This window comes from Pan troglodytes, chromosome 2 (assembly GCF_028858775.2).
Source record: "Pan troglodytes isolate AG18354 chromosome 2, NHGRI_mPanTro3-v2.0_pri, whole genome shotgun sequence".
NCBI classification, from domain to species: domain Eukaryota; kingdom Metazoa; phylum Chordata; class Mammalia; order Primates; family Hominidae; genus Pan; species Pan troglodytes.
The window spans coordinates 178,248,740-178,274,040 of record NC_086015.1 but is presented as its reverse complement, the minus strand read 5'-3'; the positions used below and the strand labels follow the sequence as shown (position 1 = coordinate 178,274,040).

At 34.6% G+C, this 25,301-nt stretch overlaps 1 protein-coding gene across 9 annotated transcripts in view; it reads right to left on the bottom strand.

Annotated features, from left to right (window-relative positions):
- Positions 1 to 25,301, bottom strand: part of NAALADL2 (N-acetylated alpha-linked acidic dipeptidase like 2) — a 1,368,615-nt gene that overhangs the window by 706,582 nt on the left and 636,732 nt on the right. For all 9 annotated transcript variants that reach the window (XM_063807338.1, XM_063807340.1, XM_063807336.1 and 6 more), the window contains one exon: positions 4,396 to 4,897. In XM_063807338.1, the coding sequence (XP_063663408.1) occupies positions 4,396 to 4,889 (494 nt within the window). In that variant the 5' untranslated portion in view covers positions 4,890 to 4,897. The remainder of the gene's footprint in view (positions 1 to 4,395; positions 4,898 to 25,301) is intronic.

Genomic DNA, 25,301 nt, shown 5'->3' with positions numbered 1-25,301 from the left:
TGTTTTGAAGTTTTCAACATACTTAATCTGCTCAGAAATATGCTTATGATCTTCAGAATTTATTAGGTTGATGCAAAAGTAATTGCGGCTTTTGCCATTACTTTCGATGGCAAAACAGCAATTATATATGTGTGTGTATATGTCATTTCTTTAAATAAAAAATACATTATTAGAGGCTTGGTGGCTTTATTATATAATAGAAATGAAACATTGTACCTGTGACATTCAAGCTTCTTCTAAGTTAAAGAGCTTTCTCAACCGTCCTAGGTAAACATGGTTTATACAAGATAACCAGCATCTCAACTGGCTTAAGCTGATTAGATTAGGGACAAGCACTTGACAGAGAGTCACGAACATCTTTAGTCCACAAAAGGATAATAATGACATTTCATCCTGGAGAAGAGGAATAGAAGAATAGTGTATTGGAGAATATAGCAATTAGCATTGGGAAAAGATGCAAATATAAAAACAAAAGCTAGAATAAATTGCAAAAGGATTAAATCACTTTGGTGATCAACACTTCAATGCAAATCAGAGAATGTGTTTACTCAGGATGAGTTCTCAGCTGAAATTTTTTCTGGTGTGTGCTCTGTGTGTTTTTTTGAGACTCATTTATTCTACAACTGGAGACTTCTCATTTTCCTTTGACATGAATACTAATATACCCTCCTCCAGCTCCTGCTTACAGCCCCCAGGCCTCTGAACACACCTCAAGCTTCTCCCCTCTCCAAGCCTCCTGCCCTCTCCCTCTCAATCCAGATAGAATCCACAGAAATACGATTTACCGTACGCCACCTAAAACAACTACCTCTTTTTTCTGCAATTTTTTTTTTTTTTTTTTTTTTTTTGAGACAGAGTCTCACATTGTTGCCTAGGCTGGAGTGCAATGGTGCAATCTCAGCTCACTGAAACCTCCGCCTCCCGAGTTCAAGCGATTCTCCCTGCCTCAGCCTCCCAAGTAGCTGGGATTATAGGTGCCCACCACCATGCCCAGCTAATTTTTGTATTTTTAGTAGAGAGGGAGTTTCGCCATGTTGGCCAGGCTGGTCTTGAACTCCTGACCTCAGGCGATCCACCCTCCTTGGCCTCCCAAAGTGCTGGGATTACAGGCATTCCCCACCGCCCCCGGCCTTCTTTTGCACTTTTATCAGCAACTAGCTTGTGAATCTCTTATCACTTAGATATGGCAGGTAGGAGGCTGGATTCTCTGAATGAGAAAGATATCAAGTTATTCCAAGTAGTTTTGCCACCCCTACATCTTCCAAATAGTTTTGTTAAACTTTTTCCACTGGATTTGAGGCTTCTTTCTTGAGAAGAGACTGGGACGTATAGCACATCAGCAGCTTTTTCAAAAATGCTTCACTTTCTCCATTCTCCCTAGCTTTTGCTTCTCCAACCTCTCATAAGCCAAAAATGGATAATCATCTCTGGGGCCATACTCTCATTTTTTTCAAGCTTTACATGCTACATGTTGGTCTTAGAAATGTAGCATCAATTGTCTTTATGCCTCAACTGGAACTGAAGCATCAGTAGTGATACTTTAATATTTTTACAGTACCTGGTTTTGATATAAGTTGCCACTTTTTTAAAATCAGAGCATAGGCTATCCTCTGAGTAATCATAATATAATTATATAACTTAAAATAATTATATCATATAATATAAATAAATACTATGTTCATAATATTGTGTATAAATTGTAATATAATATGAAAAATCTAAATGATAAAATTTTAAAATACATAATATAATTGATGAATTAAACACAGATCTGTTTCTCATTTATTCATGCATTCATTTCATTCTTTAGAAAATAATTACTCAATGTCTATTAGATGATGGCACTTTAATGGTGGACAAACAAGTTTAGTCCATTCTCTTATAGAGTCTGCAGTCTATTATAAAAATAATATATTTTGTATTGCACAACTTTTAGGCTATTTGATAAGAACTGACATAGGTTTAGAGCATGTCCAGGAAAAGAGAACCAATAGAAAAGAGATACAGCAATTGAACAAAAGAGTGGGCCAGTAAGAGCACAAAATTGTTAATAAATTCATGGAAAGCAATAGCAGGGATCTGCTACTACTAGGAGGTACGGAATTAAGGCTGAGATGGCTCAGTAAACACAGACTCATAATGACATGTGGTTAGGATGACAATTGAGGGAGAAGTTATTTTTGGATGAGGAGCTGTTATGTTTATGAAGATATTTGGACCAAAAATACAATTGTTTTGAAGAAGAAAGTATGTTATCTCAATAAAGAAAACAAATATGGCTACTTCATGGACCCATAATTGTTAATCTGTGTCTAACTACAGAGTACTAGCTGGGAGTGTAATTGCTAGTGGTTATGCTTTCAGAGCTAGCTTTGACATACATGTTACTTTGTTGATTTTGGAGTGTAAGACTGGAATGTAATCCTTACCATCATGCAGCTTCCATTCTGAGAGAAATAATGAATATTTTAATGTAATTATTATTTATTTTAAATTTTATAATCAGTTGCCTATTTGCAAAGTGGACATAAGCCAGCTTTTAAAGATGACTACGGTGCTGAAAAAAGAATTAAAACAAGTAAGACAAAGAAAGCCAAAGTTATATAAGGAGGGAAAATAAATATGTAGCTTAGTTTGTAAATAAAATGCATGTTATGAAGTTCCTATAAACTTACAAATACAAATTTGACTATGAACTTACTAAGAGTCAAAGTAAAAAAGGAAGCAGGCTAGGTTATGGTATTCATTGTGTCAATAAATTAAAAACTAACCAGATGCTCAGGGAAAAAAAACAACACATAATTGTCCTTACCATTAAAAAGAAATTAATGCTATGGATCCTTTTCCAGAAGACATTTTGTAATAGAACAGATGTCCATAATGAAGTTAAAGTAAAAACAGTTTTAAAGAGTTCTTCTATTTTCTTGGTTTGTTTTCTACTAACATCCTGAGCCAGTTAGATTTATCTGCAACTTTCCCTTTTTCTGCTCCAGCCTATATTGCAGGCAGCGGATCCCTTCAGAATGAGTTTCTCAGGTTGTAAGTCAGCAGTCTCTTGCTGGTTTCAGCCAACAGGACAACTGCTAGGACACTTAGTGGCAGGAGTAAAAGAGAAGCTGAGGTATTTCCCTCTCTCTGTCTTCAGTGGTGTCTCCAGCTGAGGTTATGCCCCGCTATCTGCCCTTGTGTGCACAGACATTCCAGCCCCATCGCTTTCTCCCTCTAGACTAGGTTTAGTAATGGCTCCATTTTGTGAATTTCTGGGCTACCTGAGTATCCCCTGATTGGCTTATCAGTTCCTGATCACTGATGGAAGCATTTCTCTACTTCAAATATTCAGGAAGTTTTCTGATGTCTTCACTGGGTCCTGAATGATACAATCATTCATTATAAGGTAACAGCATATCTTTCAGCTCAATGTAAACAATTTTACATTGGGAAGTATCATGAAAAGTGTTATTATCCACATATTAAATGTCCAGGGATGGTTATACAAAAGGGAATAGCAGACACAGAAGGGTATAGGCAACACATTCCTGTCAGTCACTGAGGCCTAATCTTCAGGAAGAGGATTAGAGGATTAGAATCCACCAACACCAATACACCTGGTATTTCAGCACATGAATTAAGTGACACATCTTCAGTGGACATGCTTCCCTGAGAAAATTCCCGGAAATGCACACCTGCCAACATCTTGGCTGTAACAAATCAATGTAACCCAGAAAGAATAGTCTGGAGAAGTAGTACCTCACTACTCTCTCTACCTACAAACAACGTACATGATTCACCTAGGACTATTCTTATTCTGCAAATATAGAAGATATATGTGGAAGGTAATACCTCATCTTGCATATCTAGTTCTTCACTTCACTAAATATGTAAACTAGAAAACCTTTTACAACTCAACATGTATGCTAATAAAATAACAAGAAGCTTTTCCAAGTTATCCACTAGTTATATGACATCAGTGAAACTTTTGAAGAGTTACTTCAGCCCATAAAGCAGGTTTATTTTATTCTGATGTCATTAAAGTTTTTAATCATATGGCTAATGTCCTAGTATTTATTACCTGTATATCTGGCAATCTTTGCATCCCAATTTGGCCTAACAAGGCTCACCAAGAGGGAGAAAATACAGTGTCTGGAGAATTTTAGTCTCTATAGTAGTTATGATTCTTACTAGTAATTAATAAAACTGCATCACAAATTTATATTGCAGTACCATAAATCTGAAAATGTGCGCTCCCCTCTTTGAAGTTTCTATTCTTGTTGTGGTGATATGTTTCTCAGCTTGCAAAACTGACTTGAACCATGAAAAATCATCAGTTCAATACCCCCTGTGAGACATTTTTCCCAAGAAATGCATTCAAACAACATCTGTTTCTTCTTCACCTACCTGAAAGACTTCTTAATATCTTCTGCCTGGATTGTCTTGAGAATCTCTTGATATAACTGAGGATCAACTGTTCCTGAAGATGGAGCATCTGAAGGGCAATTTGTATGTACATAATAACCTATCAAAATCCCAAAAATAAATAAAATGGTGGCTGTGCAAAGTATTTTTAAGACGTGGCAAAAGTTGCAGCGATTGCTCTTTGGTGCAGATCGTGTATAATGGGTAATGTAGTCAGATTCTTCTTGAAGTCTCTGGAACCTTCCTTTGGGTGAAGTTGCTGGTTGAACGGAATCAAGATTGAGGTCTATAGTCTCTGAATGCCCTAGGTTCTGATTCTCAGCACTGTCTAGCTGGAATTGGTCAAAACCAGACTCCTCTAGTTCCTTCTCCATGTCCCACTCTAAGTCAAGGGCAGTGGCTTGAAGGTCATCATTGTCTAAGTACTGTGAGTGTCCTGGAGCTCTTTGATCTGCATGGACCTTCTGATAGGCCATCTTTTTACCTGTGAAAATAAGAAAAATATATTTTAATAAAATAAACACACAATTAAAAAAACTAACAAAGTGAAAACAAAACAGTAAGCCACATTGAGTGTTTAATGATTATAATACAGGGAAATAAATTCTCCCTATAGAAACTCATATTTTATTTAATTAATCTTATAATTTTCTGTTGATGTTACTATAGGAAAGGAAGACAAAAGAAAAATGAAAGTAGAAGGTACTTAGTGGGCAAGCTATGAGAAAACAAAATTACACACACACACACACACACACACACCATTAATCTTTGAAGCTCAGGAGAATAACAACAGTCATGAATGTACATTTACATTGAAGGATGATGCAATGCAGAAGGCAAAATTAAACCTTCATGGTTACCAAATACCTTTTAAAAATTAAAGGCAAAAGTAATAAAGCTGTGATTTGGTAAGTTAAAGGGAAAAAATAATAAAAACCCTGGAATGATTACATTGCCAGAGCTAGTCTTAAAAACACAAATTCATTATAAAAATAGGCAGAACAACTAAATGAAGTATGAATTCTACAAGAAGCAAAATCTGTTATGTTACAGATTCTTAAGTTACCAAAAAGATTACACAACTTTAAGAGTATGAGAGAGGACCAAGATGTCCCAAGAAATTAGTGACATGAATTGGCCTGGCTTAGTGAATTTTAAATAAAAGTCTGGGATGGCATCAATCCAAAGAGGAAAGCCTTTTGCCAGCCTAGGAGAGTTTGGTTTCATAACCTTGCTACAGGAGTGGCAGATGGAGGTTCTTCTCCCCTGCACAGCTTTGGATGACAGCTTGTTGTATCCTGCCAAGTGGTATTAGGAAAACTGGGCTAATTAACTGCAAGTGGTCTTAAGTCTGTATTCAGTAACCCACTGGTGTATTATGGCTGCAGATTAAGAGTATTTATACTTAAATTTTCTGTGTATTAGATTTGTCACCCCAGCTGGATCTTAGATCCCTCACTATGTTTTATGATTTTTCTGTGTGTCCCACTGTGGTGGGCAAAGAACACAGCTCAACTGATAATTGATTAGCTAATTGCCTTAGGAATCGTGGTAGACAGGTAAATTTCTATGAAAAAGATAAAACAAGGATTTCGCAAAGGGAGTGGCATTATGCACAGAATTATGGCTATAAATATCTCCAATCTTGGCTAGCTGAGGCCCATATAATTAAAATTTCCTACATTTTTAAGAAAATTCAAATATAACTAAATATTAAATTTTATAAAATAAAAACTGTAATTCTGACTAGTATTTTCATATGCTGCCCTAAAATCTAGGAATCATTCTTACCTAGCATTGACTCAATAAAGATGATTACCTAATGCATGTCAGGCAGAGATAGGTAATGAAGACAGAAATAAATAGGACCTTATTCCACAAATAGGGACCCATCAAATCAGAGAGACAATGGACAAACAAACAAAAAAGTCAGATAAAATATGCAAAGTGTCAGGGAAACTCAGGGGTGATTGATTCTAGCAGAAAATACGAGAAATAATTTACAAAAAAAAGTGACCTCTAAGTTGCTTTTGCAAGAGAGGAGGGTGTGAGAGGAGGATACCCAGGAAGGGGAAAATTTACAAACACAAAGAGAGAATAAGAATGCCCCATTTGAAAAACCTAGAGTGGTATTCTATGGCTGAGGATAGCACACATGGGCCACAGATGCTGAGGAAAAAACTAGGAAAAGCTGACATTGGTCAAAAAACTTAACTTCCCTACAACACAGGGTCTTCGTATGTGAAATGGGTATAATAATAATATAAACTTTGTAGTGTTCTCATCAGGATGCATTCACATAGTAAACCTAAAGCATCTATTGAGTAGTGGATAGGCTGTATGAGTTAGAAGGAACATTTCTATTCTTAGAGGAGATAGAACTGTCAAGGATTGGTAGGGAGTTAATAATTATATAATTCTGCAAGACATTGTGGAGATGGAGAGGAGGACGTATAATACACACACACACACACACACACACACACACACACACACTATAGTGTTTGGTGCTTTGTTTTAACATTTAGTCTATGTGTAGAGATTAAAATATAAAAATCACCACGTTATACTAAATATTCTCATGGCTCTACATTGCTTTTCTTTTTCCCTCCCTCCCTCCATCTCTTCTTGTTTGGTCTTGTTTCCCAAATGATTCAAGGAAGTGTAGCATTTGAATTCTGTCTTTGGTCAAATCAAGACAAGCAGAGAAAGGAAGTAACGTATGACGTTAATGATAGCTATTCAGATAGGTTAGGTGATAGCTGATTAACTTATAGAGGAAGAAACTGAATCTCACTGGGTTTAAAGAATCTGTCAAAAGAAAATACTAGAGGATAGAAAAAAGTATGAAGAAAGTAGAATAAAGAATCTCTAGACACTTTAGAAACCAATTTATTTTAATGTGCTTTATAAACTGCAATTTCCTAGCACTAGTCAATTTTTTTTTCCCTTTGGCCTAAACATCAGTAAATTGCTGTAATCTTGAAATGATATTATGTTTACTTCTTTAACTGTTCAGCTTATGCATTCCTGATTAATTTACTCAGACATTTTTTCCGTGCAGTTCTCTAGATTTTTTTCTCCCATTTTAATGAATCAGAGTCTCTCTCTCTAAAGGTTTTTTTTGAAAAACATTGAATCGTAGAGCTTGGTTTATGCTCAAAAAAGACTTGACACATGGGAGTTACTACAGAAATGTGAGATCTCTAATTCTGACCTCTAATACAAACATTCAAAGTCACCTCTCTATAAATCATTTAAAAGCCAACTGCAATGGTGAGGCAGAGTTTTCATCTCTAGCCTGACAATACGCATTCCATCACATGTACATCAGCAATTTAACGGTCTTCAAACATCAGACAGAGCCATCAATTAGAATGTAATGCAGATACACATATTAACTCCTCACTATGATGGATATCTGCCTGACACCCTTACTACCACTTTTGGATTCATTACACATTATTAAATTTTCACTAAATTCTATCTTCCAGCAGAGTCACATCTGGGATAAAGGTAGATGAAGTCACTTGGTGTAACAAACTCCAAAGTATTTCAGGGAAATTACTACGGAAATGAGTATGTAATGACATATATGATAAAGCATTTTAATCACTAACTTGGTAAAATCAATTATATATGTCTTATATATTTTATATATCAAATACATGTAAATATAGTATATATAAATGTATTATATACATATATAAAATTAGTAACTATTTCTATAAAATTATTTACCTTAAAAATAGTATAGACATTTTGCAAAAGTAAACATAAATCTCTGCCCTGATAGTTTTGTTTGCTTCACTTAAAACATATATATATATATATATATATATATAATGAACTCAACAAAAAAAGAAACTATCAAATAAATAAAACTTTAGTAACATTCAGCTTTGAGATAGCATAAATTATTCTATGGTTCCCACCAAGAATGTAGCTGTCTTAAAAACACCTCTGCCCTGTGAGACAAAATCATATCACATTTCTTTTTATCAGAAGCTTCAAATTCCCTAGTAACATGAAAATTTTATATTTAAAGACAAATATTCAGCAAAATCAGCATGTCTTGCACATAGTCACATAATAATGCCATTCATTTTTTTATTACTGATGCAGATGATTTGGTTAGTTTGTATTGTCATGTTATTTTAAGATTACCCCATGTGAGTGTTAAAAAGTACATTTAGTAGATTTTATAATCTGCATGAATAATTATCTAAAAGAGATATACTTTAGTATACAGGAATTTATAGAAACTTGTGACATTTCTACGGATGGAAATATCTGTAACACCCTTACATGTTATATTGTGCCACATGGTCTGTTTTATAAAATGCAATTATTATGAAAAGTGTAATATATTTTCCATATTTTCAACAGATCTTATTCACTTAGGTGACATCTCTTTCCATCCAGTCCTACAACCAAAGGCCAGTTTTTAAAATTCAACGTACTAAGACATTTATCTTTTACATACACTTAACCCTCTATTATAAAAATAAAACAGATACAAGTTGAACTGAATGGTATTTTTCTGGACTGTGACAGACTTAGATTAATAATAATGAATATCCATCTATATTCAACATATGATAGTTTAAAATAAACTGATTCTTCTGAATGCTATTTCACAAATACTGGCTTAAACAAAGTAAATTATATGGAAATAAAGATAAGTATGGAAATAAAATGAAAATTTAATATGTAAAATATAATCTCTGGTTGCTGCAGACCTAGCCTAACACAGTGTCTGGCAAATATTTTAGATAATACAGATTAGACAAAAGTGTTTTTAAAATGTTACATATTACTTATGCCACTTACGAATATGATCACAGCAGTATTTCTTTCTTGTTCAGCAGTCATAATGAGAGAATTTATTACATGAATGCTCTGACCTTGTAAATCTCTAAATGAGTGGACTTCATAGTGAGGCTATCTGGTTCAAATCCTGGCTTTGCTATGTAATTTAAGCCAGACACTTAATACATTTATGCTTAAACTTCACATTTGTCAAACAGAAATAATAACAGTACCACATTTTTGAAGTTATTATGAAGAGCAAATGAGATAAATTATTTAATGTGCTCAAAACATAGTCTAACACATTAGTGATACACTAATAATAATAATTGCAGTCATTCACTATTTTTTCCACGAATTCTATAGAGCTAAGAAAATAGAAATATGTGGAGCTTACAAGTTTAAAATACATGGTTAACTAAATTAAACTATGACCTGAGACCTCAGGCTTTAATAACAAAGACCTGGAGATGTTGAGAAATAAAGCTGTGTACCAAATGCCTTTGAAAATGGGAAGCATCTTGTTAATCATTAGCTATGGTTCAGATATATAAAAGAGAAGTTTGGCTAATATTTATATAAAATTCATTATTACATTTGACTATATCTTATTACAGTGTGATTTTTGGTCTATTTACTCAAAGAACAACAGAGCTTTTCCATCGTAAAGAATTCTGTTTAATATTCCAGGAATTGGTGATGTGTAATCGTAATTCTGAGTTACAAATGTTTGTTGTAGAACACCATGTTTATCAAAGAAGTTTCACTTGATTCATTGACTGTAATGTTACTGATAATATTTTAACTCAAACAGTAGAAAAGATTGTACAGATCTTATTAGAATTAAGAACACATATAAAGGCTTTCCTACTTGTAAAAGTTATTTTACAAGTAAAATAAATGAATGACTCTAGCAGATTAGCTTTAAAACGTAAGGCAGAATCTCAATGTCCTATGACAATCCATGATTAAATCTTTATTGTAAAATGATAAAAATATTCATGTAGTGTTTCCTGAAGCTTTCAATGTCAAATCATTTGCTGGTTTGTGTGGACTGATTTGAGGCAAAGGCATTTCTTAGAAATGTCAGGGCATCATCAAAAGACATTCATTATGCATCTTTGTGGAGTATTGCTTTAGGTACTGCAACAGTGAACTACATAGTACCCATAGGAATTTTTAAATCTAAGTTTAAGAATATTCTTTATAGGCAAAATCATTTGACATAAATTTTTCAGTATAAACCTACTTTATACAAATAAAGTCCATGTTTGTGGAATAAATTTTTGTTGTTGAAAGCTTTAATGTTATCAACTTGAGAGCAAGGCAAAAAATAAAACTATAAAAATAGTAATTCAGAAGACTCTGTTTCCTGACTTAATTCTTCAGTATAATGATTTTTTTTTTCCATTTGTGGTTTTAGTGAAATGGTCTTGGCAACTGCTATAGTATCTGTAAATGCATCAAGAATTCTTTATTTAATTGCAATTTTGTACATCAACCACATAAAAGAAATGACAATAATTATTTGTTGCTCATGCTTCACTAATAGATTAAATAGGATATATAAAGTAAAGGAAATTATTATTTGTGCTTTATTTTTAGAAAAATAAATTAGTCAGTGCCTACTCTAAAATGAGTAGTACACTGAATTTAGGCACAGTGGATAATCAAGTTGGATAGCATCAACTAAAACTTCACCCTGAAGCCTGAGTTATGTTGATCACTAAATGACATGTAAAAGGTATGCTTATAGAATCTCAAATTAATGAGCTATAAATTGCAAAATGTAGTCAAAGCCATTTGAAAAAAAAAAAATCGTTGGTGAAACCCAGTCAGTTCGTGTAAATTTGTTTTAGATCATTTGCATATGCATGAGCACCTGCTAGTTCCCCGAGTAGGCCAAACTTTGGGGCCCTGTGTGCAACTGCAATTTGTGTAACACACCCTAAATGGATGGTTAGTTGGGCCCACCTGAGTTCCTATATTTATGGTAAAGTTTTTAAATATCAGAATTATATAATTCAATTCAGGATTTGGCAAGCAGAAGAGCTGATTAGTATGAACCAAAGCAATAAATTTTATGGGTGTCCTGAACTGGTAGTGTGAACACTTGGTATTATTTAGGATATCTACCACATAAGTTTAAGTCTCACTAATATCACAAAACTCTTTTTCTCAGGGGTGTGTAAATAATTCCTGTTCCTGCCATGGGCTCCTTTTTTCTTGGTCCTTTTTGTTGTCCGATTCCACCTCCACCTAGATTCCAGAGTATCTTTTCCTGCTTGTTTCTAGAAGTATTTACTGTACTTACTTCTATCAAATTTACATACTTTCTACCTTCAGAGTGTAGGAAGTGGCTTACGCTAGAAACACACATACATGAGATAAATACAGTCACAAACCTACAAAATGAAAAAGAGTGGAGGAGAAAAAATTTTAATATTCAGGCTAAAAGAAAGCCACTGTAATTGACTTTTAATGTAGTTCTGAGCTTCACTACAGGCATAGCAAAGAGGGTTGTCTACAGGGTCTTCTTGAGTTCCATCAGCATTTGCCTGATCTCAGTTGTTAATATACAAGGCTGTCAGTCTTAGCTGAAGGGTTTGTTTTTAATCTTATTTTTTTCTGTTATCTTTTTCTGCAGTTGCAGATTTCTGTATTGAGAATAAACTCTATCTAGTCAGAGAAATCTATTAATGTCTTTTTTATCTTTTGCACTTAGATTTTGATGTACAGAATAACAATATCCCCGTGATGTATCATCCAAAATTATATGCTAATTCACAATTCACTGAACACTTAAAATGAGCCAAGAATTACTATAAAGTTAGGTCTTTACCTCCATTATGTCATTTAATGAAACAATCCTATGTTAAGTGCTATTATCCCCATTTTATAGGTGAGGTTATCTGAGGCTCAGCAATTATTTTCCCAAGTTCTCACAGCTAGTAAGTAGAAGAGCTGGCATGCTAAATCTCAAAACCTACTCTTTTAAATATTAAACATCCAGGCTTTCTAAGAGTTCCCAGAGTTAGCATGATGTTAGCAAATGCATCTTATTGGCTTACTAATCCCTGGTTATGGTACCAAAGTGACACTAAGCACCAGGAGTCTCCAGGGTCCTTCAATCTTAATGGTCCTATGTGGATCCTCAGATCTCCGGATCTGCTCTGACTATATTCAGGACCTAACAGATGTTTTTATTTTCCCTCCACAGCACTCTGGCAGGCTATGTTTCCTGGCACTGGGGTTTTGAATAAGAAAGAATTGCTTCCAAGCACAGTGCTCTGAGGAAAAGACCACAACCTCTACTTTATTGTCTCTTCTTAACAACATTTACAATTTTTTTTTTTTCTCCTGCTGTTGAGGGACAAAGAGCAAAGCAACTCTGCTAAGAACGTGACAGTTACAGTTCACATTCAACCTGCTGCCAACCTGTTTTCAGATATTAAAACCCTTTGGCTCATCCTGTCCACTCCCTACTATGTGTAGTTTACACTGGAAAAAGAAGGCTTCAAAGTGTGTCAAGAGTTAACACCTCAAGACAATCACCACTTGGCTCTTTGAGAGCTATCTGCCAGGAGGAGCCTCATAGCTTGATAGATACACTGCAATTTTTCATCTTTTCAGCCAGGGTGAATTTTGCTTTTTGACTATGGCTTTTGGATTTCCAAGAACAGAGAGTTGAAGCTTGTATCTACACAAGGCTACTAAAGCACTCTATTTTTCAGATGTTTCAAAGGTACTTTATTGGTTTAATTTTTAAATATCTTTACTTTCAAAAAGTAACAGGTTTCTATGAACTAGAAGTGCTTTATTCTAAAATTATATTCCTCCGTTTCCTAAAATCATAACACACAAAGACTATTTAAGGCCTACAGTGGTAATTCAGTACATCTAGCATCTGCACTTTTTATTTTCCGAAATAGCTTTTCTCATACTTGTTCTTTTAGGAAGCAGTGTTAATATATCATGATATTGTGGTTAAGTTGTGGGAAAGAAGGAGAGAGCTCAGAGAAACACATTTGTACAGTATGTCTATGTTCATTTAAAATTCTGTTAGTAACAAAATTATGTTAACCTCCCAAATCTATATTGGGTAAATTCTGAAAATCTATTCTTTAAGGACCCAAGAGTAAGATCCAAATCTAAAATTTTAGTATTCAGCTTACACACTGTTAGGCTACAATCTAAAGAAAATTAAAATTGGTAATTTAACCCAAAATACTACCATTATATGATTCAGTTTTAGATTAACTGCATGGTGTGTTCCTTATAAACTAAAGATCATATATATTAATTTTATATCTGAAAAATAGTTTAAGTGAATTATTATATTTTCCTATGTAGTAGGAATACAGTAATGGAAAGAAAACCAAGAATTGTGAAGTTCATTCATTACTAAGAAAGTATAAAACTTAACTTGCAATTAACTGATGACAAAGTCAAGATTTTTTTTTTTTTTTTTAGTATTTATTGATCATTCTTGGGTGTTTCTCGGAGAGGGGGATTTGGCAGGGTCATAGGACAATAGTGGAGGGAAGGTCAGCAGATAAACATGTGAACAAGGGTCTCTGGTTTTCCTAGGCAGAGGACCCTGCGGCCTTCTGCAGTGTTTGTGTCCCTGGGTACTTGAGATTAGGGAGTGGTGATGACTCTTAAGGAGCATGCTGCCTTCAAGCATCTGTTTAACAAAGCACATCTTGCACCGCCCTTAATGCATTTAAACCCTGAGTGGACACAGCACATGTTTCAGAGAGCATGGGGGAGGGTGGGGTTGGGAGTAAGGTTATAGATTAACAGCATCCCAAGGCAGAAGAATTTTTCTTAGTACAGAACAAAATGGAGTCTCCTATGTCTACTTCTTTCTACACAGGCACCGTAACAATCTGATTTCTCTTTCTTTTCCCCACATTTCCCCCTTTTTCTATTCGACAAAACCGCCATCGTCATCATGGCCCGTTCTCAATGAGCCTTTGGGTACACCTCCCAGACGGGGTGGCGGCCGGGCAGAGGGGCTCCTCACTTCCCAGATGGGGCGGCCGTGCAGAGGCGCCCCCAACCTCCCTCCCGGAAGGAGCGGCTGCCAGGGCGGGGGCTGCCCCCCACCTCCCTCCCAGGTGGGGTGGCTGGCCGGGCAGGGGCTGCCCCCCACCTCCCTCAAAGTCAAGATTAAGCTACTTTTCAACTTTTCAATAATTATCTAAGCAGCATATGAAAAGGGAGAAACAAATTGTGCAAGATTTTGCTATTCTTTCTTACTTCTAACAAGTCACATCCATTAATATACCTATGTCTCAAGATAAACAAGGATAGGTTTTTATTTTAATATTTTACATTAATATTTTTTCTAGGCCTCCCATTGATATAAAAAATAGAATTTTATCTGAAAAAAGTAACAATTATTCTTTCAATAATACAAAATTCAAGTTTTTTCTATAAGTAAACTTTATGTATGATAGTACTAATTATTGTTAGCATCTTTAATAAAAATAGATGTTTAGTTAAAAATAAAGGATGATAAATAATCTAGCAATAAGCTATATCTTTATGACAGCTGGACATTGAGAGGTTAATTTTTGTTACAAATTTATAGACATGTCTACTAATAGTTTTGGGTAAGTTCAAGCAACTAAACAATTTACTAAAGACTATATTGAGCAATTCTTATGTCATTTATATTTTATTTATGAAGAGGAATATAAAAAATGAAAGACCTCCAACGGCACATAAAAGTAATGCTGATATGAAACTAAATGTCAGGCAAAAGGCATGAAAATGTACGAGCCACAAAGACATTAAACATAAAACATTTAACAGAACTTTTATATAATTGACATCATTGAAAAGTCATTTATTATAATATTGTATGCAAAATTTTTAGAATTCATCTAACCTTTAATTTTAAAATGTCAAATATTATTACTTTATCAACATGAATTTTAGCTTCTTTTCCCGTTTCTTTTTTTTTTTGTTTCTGTAATGCCCCCTCTATTTTTAAATTTATATATGTTTTCCTCCCTTCAGCCTTTCTCATTTCATTTTTACCTTTCTATTCTTACAAGTTTCACTATTGATATCTAAGGCATCCATTTTAAAATAATAAAATAACTGACCATAAAAAGTTCATTTCATTCTTTCCTATGTGTTGAGAATGATATATTTTAAACTATAAAGAACCAGTGGATGTTTTCTTAGAAATGACTGTCAAAACAAAGACTATGTTTTCCTCTATCATTCCAAATAAATCAGATCTTCAGTTTTCAAACTGATAGTAAAGCTTGACTTATCCTTAACCTGCTGTTTTGGAGTCATAGTCTCTGACACTCTATGAAAAACGAAAGACTCTTTTCCCTAATGCTTTCACAAATACTCCCTTCAGCTATTGCAACTGGTGAGACTTTCCATTCCAATCATCCTTTACAATTATAACCTGTCTATTACCCCCAAATAAAATATCTATATCTTCTGAGATGGAGTCTCACTCTGTCACCAGGCTGGAGTGCAGTGGCACGATCTCTGCTTATTGCAACCTCTGCCTCCTGGGTTCAAGTGATTCTCCTGCCTCAGTCTCCCGAGTAGCTGGGACTACAGGCGCATGCCACCAAGTCCAGCTAATTTTTGTATTTTTAGTAGAGACAGGGTTTCACCATGTTGGCCAGGATGGTCTTGATCTCTTGACCTCATGATGTGCTTGGCCTCCCAAAGTGCTGGGATTACAGGCATGAGCCACCACACCTGGCAAAAATATCTATATCTTAACCACATGTCTTAGGAACCAAAATGTATCTGTTGTCTTCTCTCTCTTACCTTATTTTTATTTTTTATAATCCTGTAAAGGGTTTAAAAATAAAGTTACTCAGGTCTCTTTGTTTCCTGAGTAATTTATAACACTTGAGAGCCCCCATAATGGAAATAACTTGGTTTCTGCAGAAAAAAGGAGCATAATCTTTAAGGATGAAGAAAACAAAAATTATGATAACAATGAAAATAGGGACATGCACTGCAACACAAGTTATAAGCAGTAATGACCTTAACTAGTTTCACTATGGTAAAGAGTATAGTATTAACAGGAAAAACAGCACACCATTATTTAGCACTCCATGCCCTCTATGTATATTAAGTAAGTTAACATCAGAACGACACCATGAAGTTACTATTAAGAGAGAGAGTTGAAGTAACTTGCCCTCAATCATGCAAGTTTCGAAGCCAAGGCCGTGTGGTTATGGAATCTGTGTTCTTAACCACTCTGCCATAATGACAGGAAGGAATCCCATGAAGGCAAATTGGGAATTCCACCAAAATAAAATACACAGGAGAACATAACTCAACTTCCCCAAAATCAAGCCCTAACAAAATTTTGTAGTATGACCTTTTCCCATAGGCTCCATCAGTGTATAGCGCCCTTGGAGTCTTTTGGAGAAAAAGTAGGGAGAAGCTATGAACTCACACATTCATACAAACATACAGTCTCTATACTCTGTCCTCACGTAATGCTAGTAGTTCCCCCAAACACATTTTGCATCCAACCACATGGCTACCAGCTGCCTATGTTTGTGATTTTTAATTACCTTTAAATTTTTTCTCAATTGACTTTTTCATTTTGGTTCCACCTCCAAGAATTATATCTTATTCATATTTGTATTGCCTGTAGTTTTATGATAATTCTTTGACCACAGAAATGTTTGACTAAATGCGTAACTTTGAAAAACCCCAAATAACTCAATAATTTCCTCACATTTATATCTATTCTCTTTCAGGAATACATATATACCTTAAGAGAAATCATTTAATTTAAATGTGATGGTTCTTAAGCAGATTGATAGTGAGGCATTTATATGCTGAGGTGTCTTATGCAGACTGTAATTAAGGCATGAATAACTTACAAAGAAGGAATTCTTATAGCCCTGAGTACCAAGAAATTAAACACTTTGTTGGAGAGACCATACGGAGAGGCCCTGAGACCACGAGGAGAAGAAGCAGAGCTAGACACCCAAACTAAAGTTCCAGGCATATGAATGAAGCTATCTCGACCCTTTAGACCCAACTTGCCGGCAGCTGATCGCTACCAAGTGACAAGCAGTCAATGCCATGTGGAGCAAAAAAATAGGCCAGCTGAGACCTGCCTGTATTCCTGATCAAATAATGAGACATAATTAAATGACTGCTGTCAAAGCCACAAAATTTGGGGGGTAGCTTTTTACTCAGCACTAAATAACCAGAATACCACTCAAGCTATTTTTTCCAAAACACAAACCTGATCACATCACTTGACTGCTTAAAATCCTATTCCGCACCAACATAAAATTGAAGATTCCTTTCCAAAGCATATAAGACCCTCATGTCCTGGCCTACACTTCCATTCTGATCCTTCCCACTACTCCCTGATTTCAAGCTTCTTCTCGGCATACACAGTGCATGTTCTTCCTCAGCCTGATTTGCCCTCAGGTTCAGTTCTTATAGTTAATTTGTTGAGGTATCTTTTATCTTTGAAGCTTAGCGCTGTATCTGGAACCTGGTAGTTGCTCAATAAATAATAGTCTCAAAATAGGTATAGCATCTTAAAGAAAGTATAAAATTTTGGGTCAGATAATTGTCATTTTACCAGCAACAAGTTTGGTGGTAGGTATTTTAACTCATTCAGCCTTCAGAATAGGATAGTAATACCTCATCTATATACTTCTGAAAATTAATTGATGAATAAAGTTAAATATTAAATTAAAGGCATTTGATAAACTGTAAAACCCTATGTAACTATTAGTTTTAATTATAAAATAATTATAAACTATTAGGAGTCAAGACAGCTAGGTTTGAATTCTGCATCCACAATTACTAGCTATGAACTCCAGAAAAAGTCACTGTTCTTCATAGGTAAAACTAGATTTTTTTTTGGTGAAAACTAAATGAAATCATTTTATAAATGTGTGGTTTAAGTACTAGTTATTAATATTTTATTATTGCTGAAAGGTCACAACTGATGAATAAAAATTGGTTAACGTTAATTAAATGAATCATTCTTTCACATGTATGCACACGCCCAGACACCCCAAATTCTGAACACTGCAGATGTAGGGAGATCAATATGCATCATGAGTGCTTGAATTTCTCCAGTCTCTGAAAAAGAAAACAAAGACTGGAATGAGAGGATGAACTTCCAGGCTGTGTGTCAGATGTGAAGGTTGTTGCCGGGGGAATAGGGGACAAGAGATGAGAAGGAAGAAAGAAGGAAGCAGCCTCTGGAGGGTGGTTCCTGGAAAATCCATCCTAGAATTTACCAACATCAAGTTCCTTAAACACATTATAAAGTTGTTATTTACATATGCCTTTCAGAACTGGTGTTTCTTATGTGGACAACACAGAGTTAAAAACTAAACCAGGTCCTGTATCTTACATCTCAATGGGGATAATGTGAAGAGATCTATGTGAGAAGATTAATCCAACTCTCCTCCTGTACATAATACATTTTGAAAGGAATCTATCCAGAAAAATCCATTTAGCTATGCCCAGAACAATAAACACTGACTGTGTAGAGATTGAAGTGCCTCAGTCCATCTGCTGATAATATTTATTGCTTTTTGGCACCTTCTACATATTTACCAAGCCTATGTAAAAGAAAGCTATGTTTATTTTTAGGACAAAAACAGATGCTGTTCCAGCAGGTAATAATTTAATTAAATAGCTCCTAAAGCATGAACAAATTGTTCCAAAAAAAGAAAATATTTTTAGTTATTCTTTAAAAATAGGGAGGGAAAGAAAAAACTAAATCACGTTTGACTTTCGTTAATGCAATAAAGTTAGGTTTTACTAAATCTCCTGTTCTTAAAAAATAAAGTGCTTCTCCCTGTCTGCCTTCCTCCTATATTGGAATCAAAATTGCCATAAGTAAAACTGATATTGTTTACCCAGCATAATTTATCACCTCTAAGAATTAACTTCAAGTTAAACGTATTTTGATAAAGTTGAATTCATATATTCTTAGAAAATATCCCATTTTATGATAGTCAAATTAGTTGCATAATGCACTTTATGAACAAAATAAGATAGAAATAATAAACTGCATATTTATAATAAACTTCAGACTCTAATAACCAAAACCAGTCTTCCATTCCACTTGAATCCACAAGACCCTTTTAAAGCCCCTGTTATACATAGATTAAAGATGTCATTATTAGCAGAAAACAATAACAGTTTTGCATTGTAATTTACTAAAGATTGTGCACTGGGTGTAAGACAGAAATGGGTATGAATCCCCAAATTGCCACTGATAGTGTGACTTTAGGCCAGAAATTGATGCCTTGAAGATTCCGTCACTTCTTGTGTTTTCATAAACACACACACACACACACACACACACACACATACACACACAGAGGGAAAGAGAGAGAGAGAATGACAGTGGTTATAGGGCACTGTGAGACTTCAGCAGAAAAATTTCAATCACTTAGCACAGCTCTTAAGACAGAGTATGTGTTCCACAAATGGCTCCCAATCATCATTGCCTTTAAGATTATTAAGCAATAACAATATGCGTACAATATTAGAGTCATGAAAATATAAACAAAAAATGTATAATAAATGGTTCCAAGTAAATTACAATCTATCAGTAAAGAAAAAACTAACTATATGTACACTTTACCAGTTCGGAAGTAAATTGTGGGGTCTGTCGTTAAGAAATCAGAAATGGTTAGGTTAAAGAGGGCTTCAACAAGAACCAATGCTGTGCTTTTTAAAATGGATAAGCCATAAATAAAGAGATGATAAAGATGAGCTGGTGGGAATATGCATTGATATGTAGGAGTCAGTGAAGAGATCTCCCTTAATGGGGAAAAAGGTACATATTAGAGGCCAGTAGGAAAGAAATTTAGATTGGTAGGATAAGAAGGGGGTCTTCATATGTCATTCCAGATTCTTCCAGGATAAAGACACCATGACATTTGAGTTTCACAAAATAATATAAATCAAGGAGAAGCTGGTATTAAAGACATTATTACAGTGAGGCAGGATAACTGGATTACCCCAGAAAGATATACAGATAGATACCAGTGAACATCAAAATCATTTATACTAAACGCTGATGAATTAGTACTCAAAGTGTATACACTTGGCTTAATCATTTTATGATCATTTATAATTACACTGTGTTATATTTATCACATTATATTTGATAACATAATTACACTTATATAAATTTTGTCTTGTTTTGCTTCAGATAATGATGACAGCAATGCATTTTCTACATTCATATCCTCAATCATATGTTTCTGAATGCTTACTGGAAAACTGGTTTAAAAGAAAGGTGACTAGTTATTGGTCTTGTTCTGACAGCCGTGGAAACCATTTGCTGATGGTCAGTGTCCCATTTACAATCTATAGCAGCGAACCCTTGGGGAAGAGCTGAGGGATAGAGGGATATGAAATATGCTCCAGGCTCTTCTATTGCCCTTACATACTTAATATCCAGTCCTGAATGATTCAACACTACTGACACTAACTCCAAAGAGATCTTTCTAAAGGCAAAATTCAATCTTATATTTTTCTCTTTAAAATTACACAACATAGTTAAGTGGTTTTATGAATCTAAATTGTTTTAAATTCTAATGACAGGAGTTAGCAGATTTACTGCATAGAAGATATTTACTAGGCACTGGACCAAATTAGTCTTGGTTAAAAATCACTAAATATAGGATTTCCAAGGTATCGAATCCCATTTTGATTTGTTCTTTCCACACAGATAAGTAATGATACAAATGTTTCAGTGTGCAAAATGTTTAGGAAAACTAATATTCTCATTTCCTATAGCCAATAATGTGTAAGATTTCAATGCTTTGTATATAAAACTCATACTGCCAAGCAGCTGCAATTCTGCTTCGATAAGCTTATATTATGATATATGAGCAAATCTTGCTAACTCTGGGAGAGTAGATAATTCATAAAGACACATATTTTAGTTGTCTTATTGATACAGTAGACTCTCACCAACTTGGAAAATTCGGTTTAGAATTAAGGTAAAGTTGGAAACCTGAAAACTACTTTCATTGCATAATTTGCAGTTTAAGAATTTCAGAACTGAAAGCAGAAATAAGTTATGTTAACTAAGATATCCACAGAAATAACCTCTTAACAGTTATTCTAAAAATAGTCTATATTTCGCCGGGCACAGTGGCTCACGCCTGTAATCCCAGCATTTGGGAGGCCGAGGCGCGTGGATCACGAGGTCAGGAGATCGAGACCATCCTGGCTAACACGGTGAAATCCCGCCTCTACTAAAAATACAAAAAATTAGCCGGGCGCCGTGGTGGGCGCCTGTAGTCCCAGCTACTCGGGAGGCTGAGGCAGGAGAATGGCGTGAACCCGGGAGGCGGAGCTTGCAGTGAGCCGAGATCGCTCCACTGCACTCTAGCCTGGGCGACAAAGACAGACTCCATCTCAAAAAAAAAAAAAAAAGTCTGTATTTCTAGAATATGTGAAATACCACCCTTAGAGTATGGCAATTCTTATATTTGCTAGGAATCAAAAATTAAAGACAGAAAGCTAAATTGAGGGCATATCAAGGGCATCCTGAATGATTTACATGAATAACTGTTTGAGTGTGTGTTTACGTACGTGTGTGTGCACGTGCAGTTAGCTCTCTTATGGTCTTTGCTCCTTCAGGAATCCTTCCTATTGAGTTTAAAAAAGAAGCTTGCATATTCCTTTTATTTTGATCCAGAAGATATGCACATAAATAGTCACTTTCCCTAGTCTATATCTTATTCCAAGAATTAAAAATCATTCTTTGATATGGAGTTGTTTATGTCAATATCTCGAATCTCCTGCTTTAGACCCAGATAGTTAGTAATTTGGATGCCTTTATCCAAAAACATGTTAGAAAAATGTTTCAAAATATATACTTAAGACCTAGCATAGTTTTTCAACATTTCTTTCTCTTAAAACTTTATTGCAGAAAGCACAAGCAACAACAACAAAAAAGATGAATAAACTGGATTTCAACAAAAACACATTTGTGCTTCAGAGAACATAATCAAGAAAGTGAAAAGGCAACCCACCAATGGGAGAACACAGTTTCAAAACATATATCTAATAAAATATTTGAGTCCAGATTAACTAAAGAACTCTTGCAACTTGTTAATACAAAGACAATCCAATTTAAAAAATGACAAATGATCTGAAAATAAATTCCTCGAAAGAAGATATACAAATGGCTAATAAGCACATGGAAAGAAACTAAATAGCATTAATCATTAGGAAAACACAAGTAAAAACCACAATAAAAAACCAATTCACACTCACTAAGGTAGTAATAACCAAAAAGACAGATGATAAGTGTTGGAAAGGATATTAGAGAAATTAGAACCCCATACATTGCTGGTGGGAATGTATAATGGTGCAGCTGCTTTGGAAAATAGTCTGAGGTTTCCTCAAAAAGTTAAACATTGTGTTACTATATGATCCAATATTCTACTTCTAGGTATATACCCAAGAGAAATGAAAACATAACACAAACACTTGTACACAAATGTTTTAGAGCAGCGTTAATCATAGTAGCCAAAAAGTTGAAACAACTGAAATATCCATAGACTGACGGAAGGATAAATAAAATGTGATACATCCATATATGGGAATATTATTCAGCAATAAAAATGAATTAAGTACTGATACATAGTAAAAAATGGATGAATCTCAAAAACATCTTCCTACGTGAAAGAAGTCAGTCACAAAAGACCATGTATTGGATACTTTTATTTACATTTAAGTCCAGAATAGGCAGATATAGAGACAGAAAGATTACTGGTTGCATGGGGCTGGGGCAGGAAAACTGGAGAAATTGGGGAGTGACAGTGTAACTGCTAATGAATGGGGACTTTATTTTTGGTGCGATGAAATGTTCTACAACTGATTGGATAATGGTGATGGTTTTGTAACTGAATAAATTAAAAACCATCAAATTGCACACTTCATATGAGTGAATTTTATGGTTTTTAATTTATATCTAAATATTTTTTTAAAATTATTACATACTCTTATTATTGCTGCACTGCATTTTGCTACAACTTTCTTTCCTAAACATAAGATAAAGCTCCTTCATTTGGCTGTGTGCAGTGGCTCAAGCCTGTAATCCCAGCAATATTTGGGAGGCCAATGAGGGCAGATCACTTGAAGTCGGGAGTTTGAGACCAGCCTGGGCAACATGGCAAAACTTCGTCTGTAATAAAAATACAAAAATTAACCAGGCATGGTGGTGCATGCCTGTAATTCCACCTACTCAGGAGGCTGAGGCAGGGGAACTGCTTGAACCTGGGAGGCAGAGGTTGCAGTGATCAGAGATTATGCCACTACACACCAGCCTGGGTGACGGAGTGAGATTGTCTCAAGAAAAAAAAAAAAAAGAAAAGAAAAGAACAAAACAAAACAGAACTCCTTCATTTGATCATTATTCTCATTATGAGTGTAGGTAGTCCATATAGGCTAGAGCAAAAATGGTGTACAGAGGTAAAACTATATATTCCAGTCTCACACAAGGAAACTTTCAGGTAGGGAAACGTTTTGCTTTCACTTCCTGTAGTCCATTGGTAAAGATTCCTTCCTTCTTTTTCCGTATACATGCATTTCCTAATAAAAGAACCATGCACACCCATAATGATTATATTTTTTAAAAAGTAAAACATTATATATAGGATATCAGAACCACAAGCAATTTTTTTAAAAGAGCAGCTGCCTCTATTAGTAAATATTCACATGTCATTTATAGTATATTTATAATATTACTATATAAATAGCATTGCCTTTATACTTCTGTTTAATAATGCTAATGGAATGGTAAATATATAAAAAAGCTCAAATTCATTACATTTTAAATATTTTAAATGCCTTTTTGACAGCTTTATGCATAAGAAACAAAGTTAGAAATATTTCTGCCTGTGATTTTTTTCTGATTTCCCATACATATGTTGAAACACAAGACTTTAAATTTAAATGCTGGCTAGCATACACGGAAAAAATACCGGGTGCTCCAGATGTTTTGTTTAACTTCACTGTGTACATTATTGTTGTTTTCCTTTCTGCTTTTCTTTTCCTTTCACAGACTAGAACGTCAAACAAAGCCACACTAAAGGCCACTTTGATGTAGAAACAGCCAAATTTCCAGGGTCTCTCCAATCGTTTTACACATTTAAAGCTTGAAATATTAAATAAGCTGAAATAAATGCTCATTTTTTAAATTTCCTAAAACACTTCAAATACTTCAGACTAGGCTTGTCATTTGAAAAAATACAGAAGAGCAGATCTGAATAAAATTCATTTAACTTCACAGTACATCTGCCATTTGAAAACATTTTTTTTCTATTGAACACAGCTTAATGAACCTTTAATTTACCTTTCATTCAGTATCCACTGAGGGTCGTTAAAAGACAAAGTCTAAGTCACTGCACTTAATTACAGTCATCATATGTTATTATGTATTATTATAGAACACCATATGCCAATTATCATGGGACTTTGATACTGAAAAACTACAAAACTGCACACACATATCACTTGTGCTATAGAACTATATTTGAACAATGTCTTTGCACATAAACAGTACCTTTAAAGTATTTGCATTTGAGAGTGTATGCTTTATAGATTTCAAAACTAAATATTTTATTTAGTATAATTGTGTCAATTGTTCCCTAATTATATCTAGATATTGGACTACATTCCAACTTACAACCAGAAACTCTAAAAGAAACAGAATTATCATTACATTTAGATATCAAAACACATTGAGATCAAACAATATTTTATACATTTGACTTTTAGAAAGATGAGGTAAGTAACAAGCCAAGATATGTCCAATATTTATTCATGAAATATTAGCAGGGTGGTCATTTTCCCAGTCCCACTGTTGATAGTCAATGAACTTCCCCTTTTCTTTGATGCCTTCTGTGTTTTTCTTACTTCTTAATGTTGTGTCCAGCGAGAAATAGTCTATATTACACACTGCTATCAGAGTTATCTTTTAAAATCGAGCATATCTGGTTTAGTCTCCGCCCCTTTTAAGAACTGTCTTTAGACACCTATTCTTCTCTAGA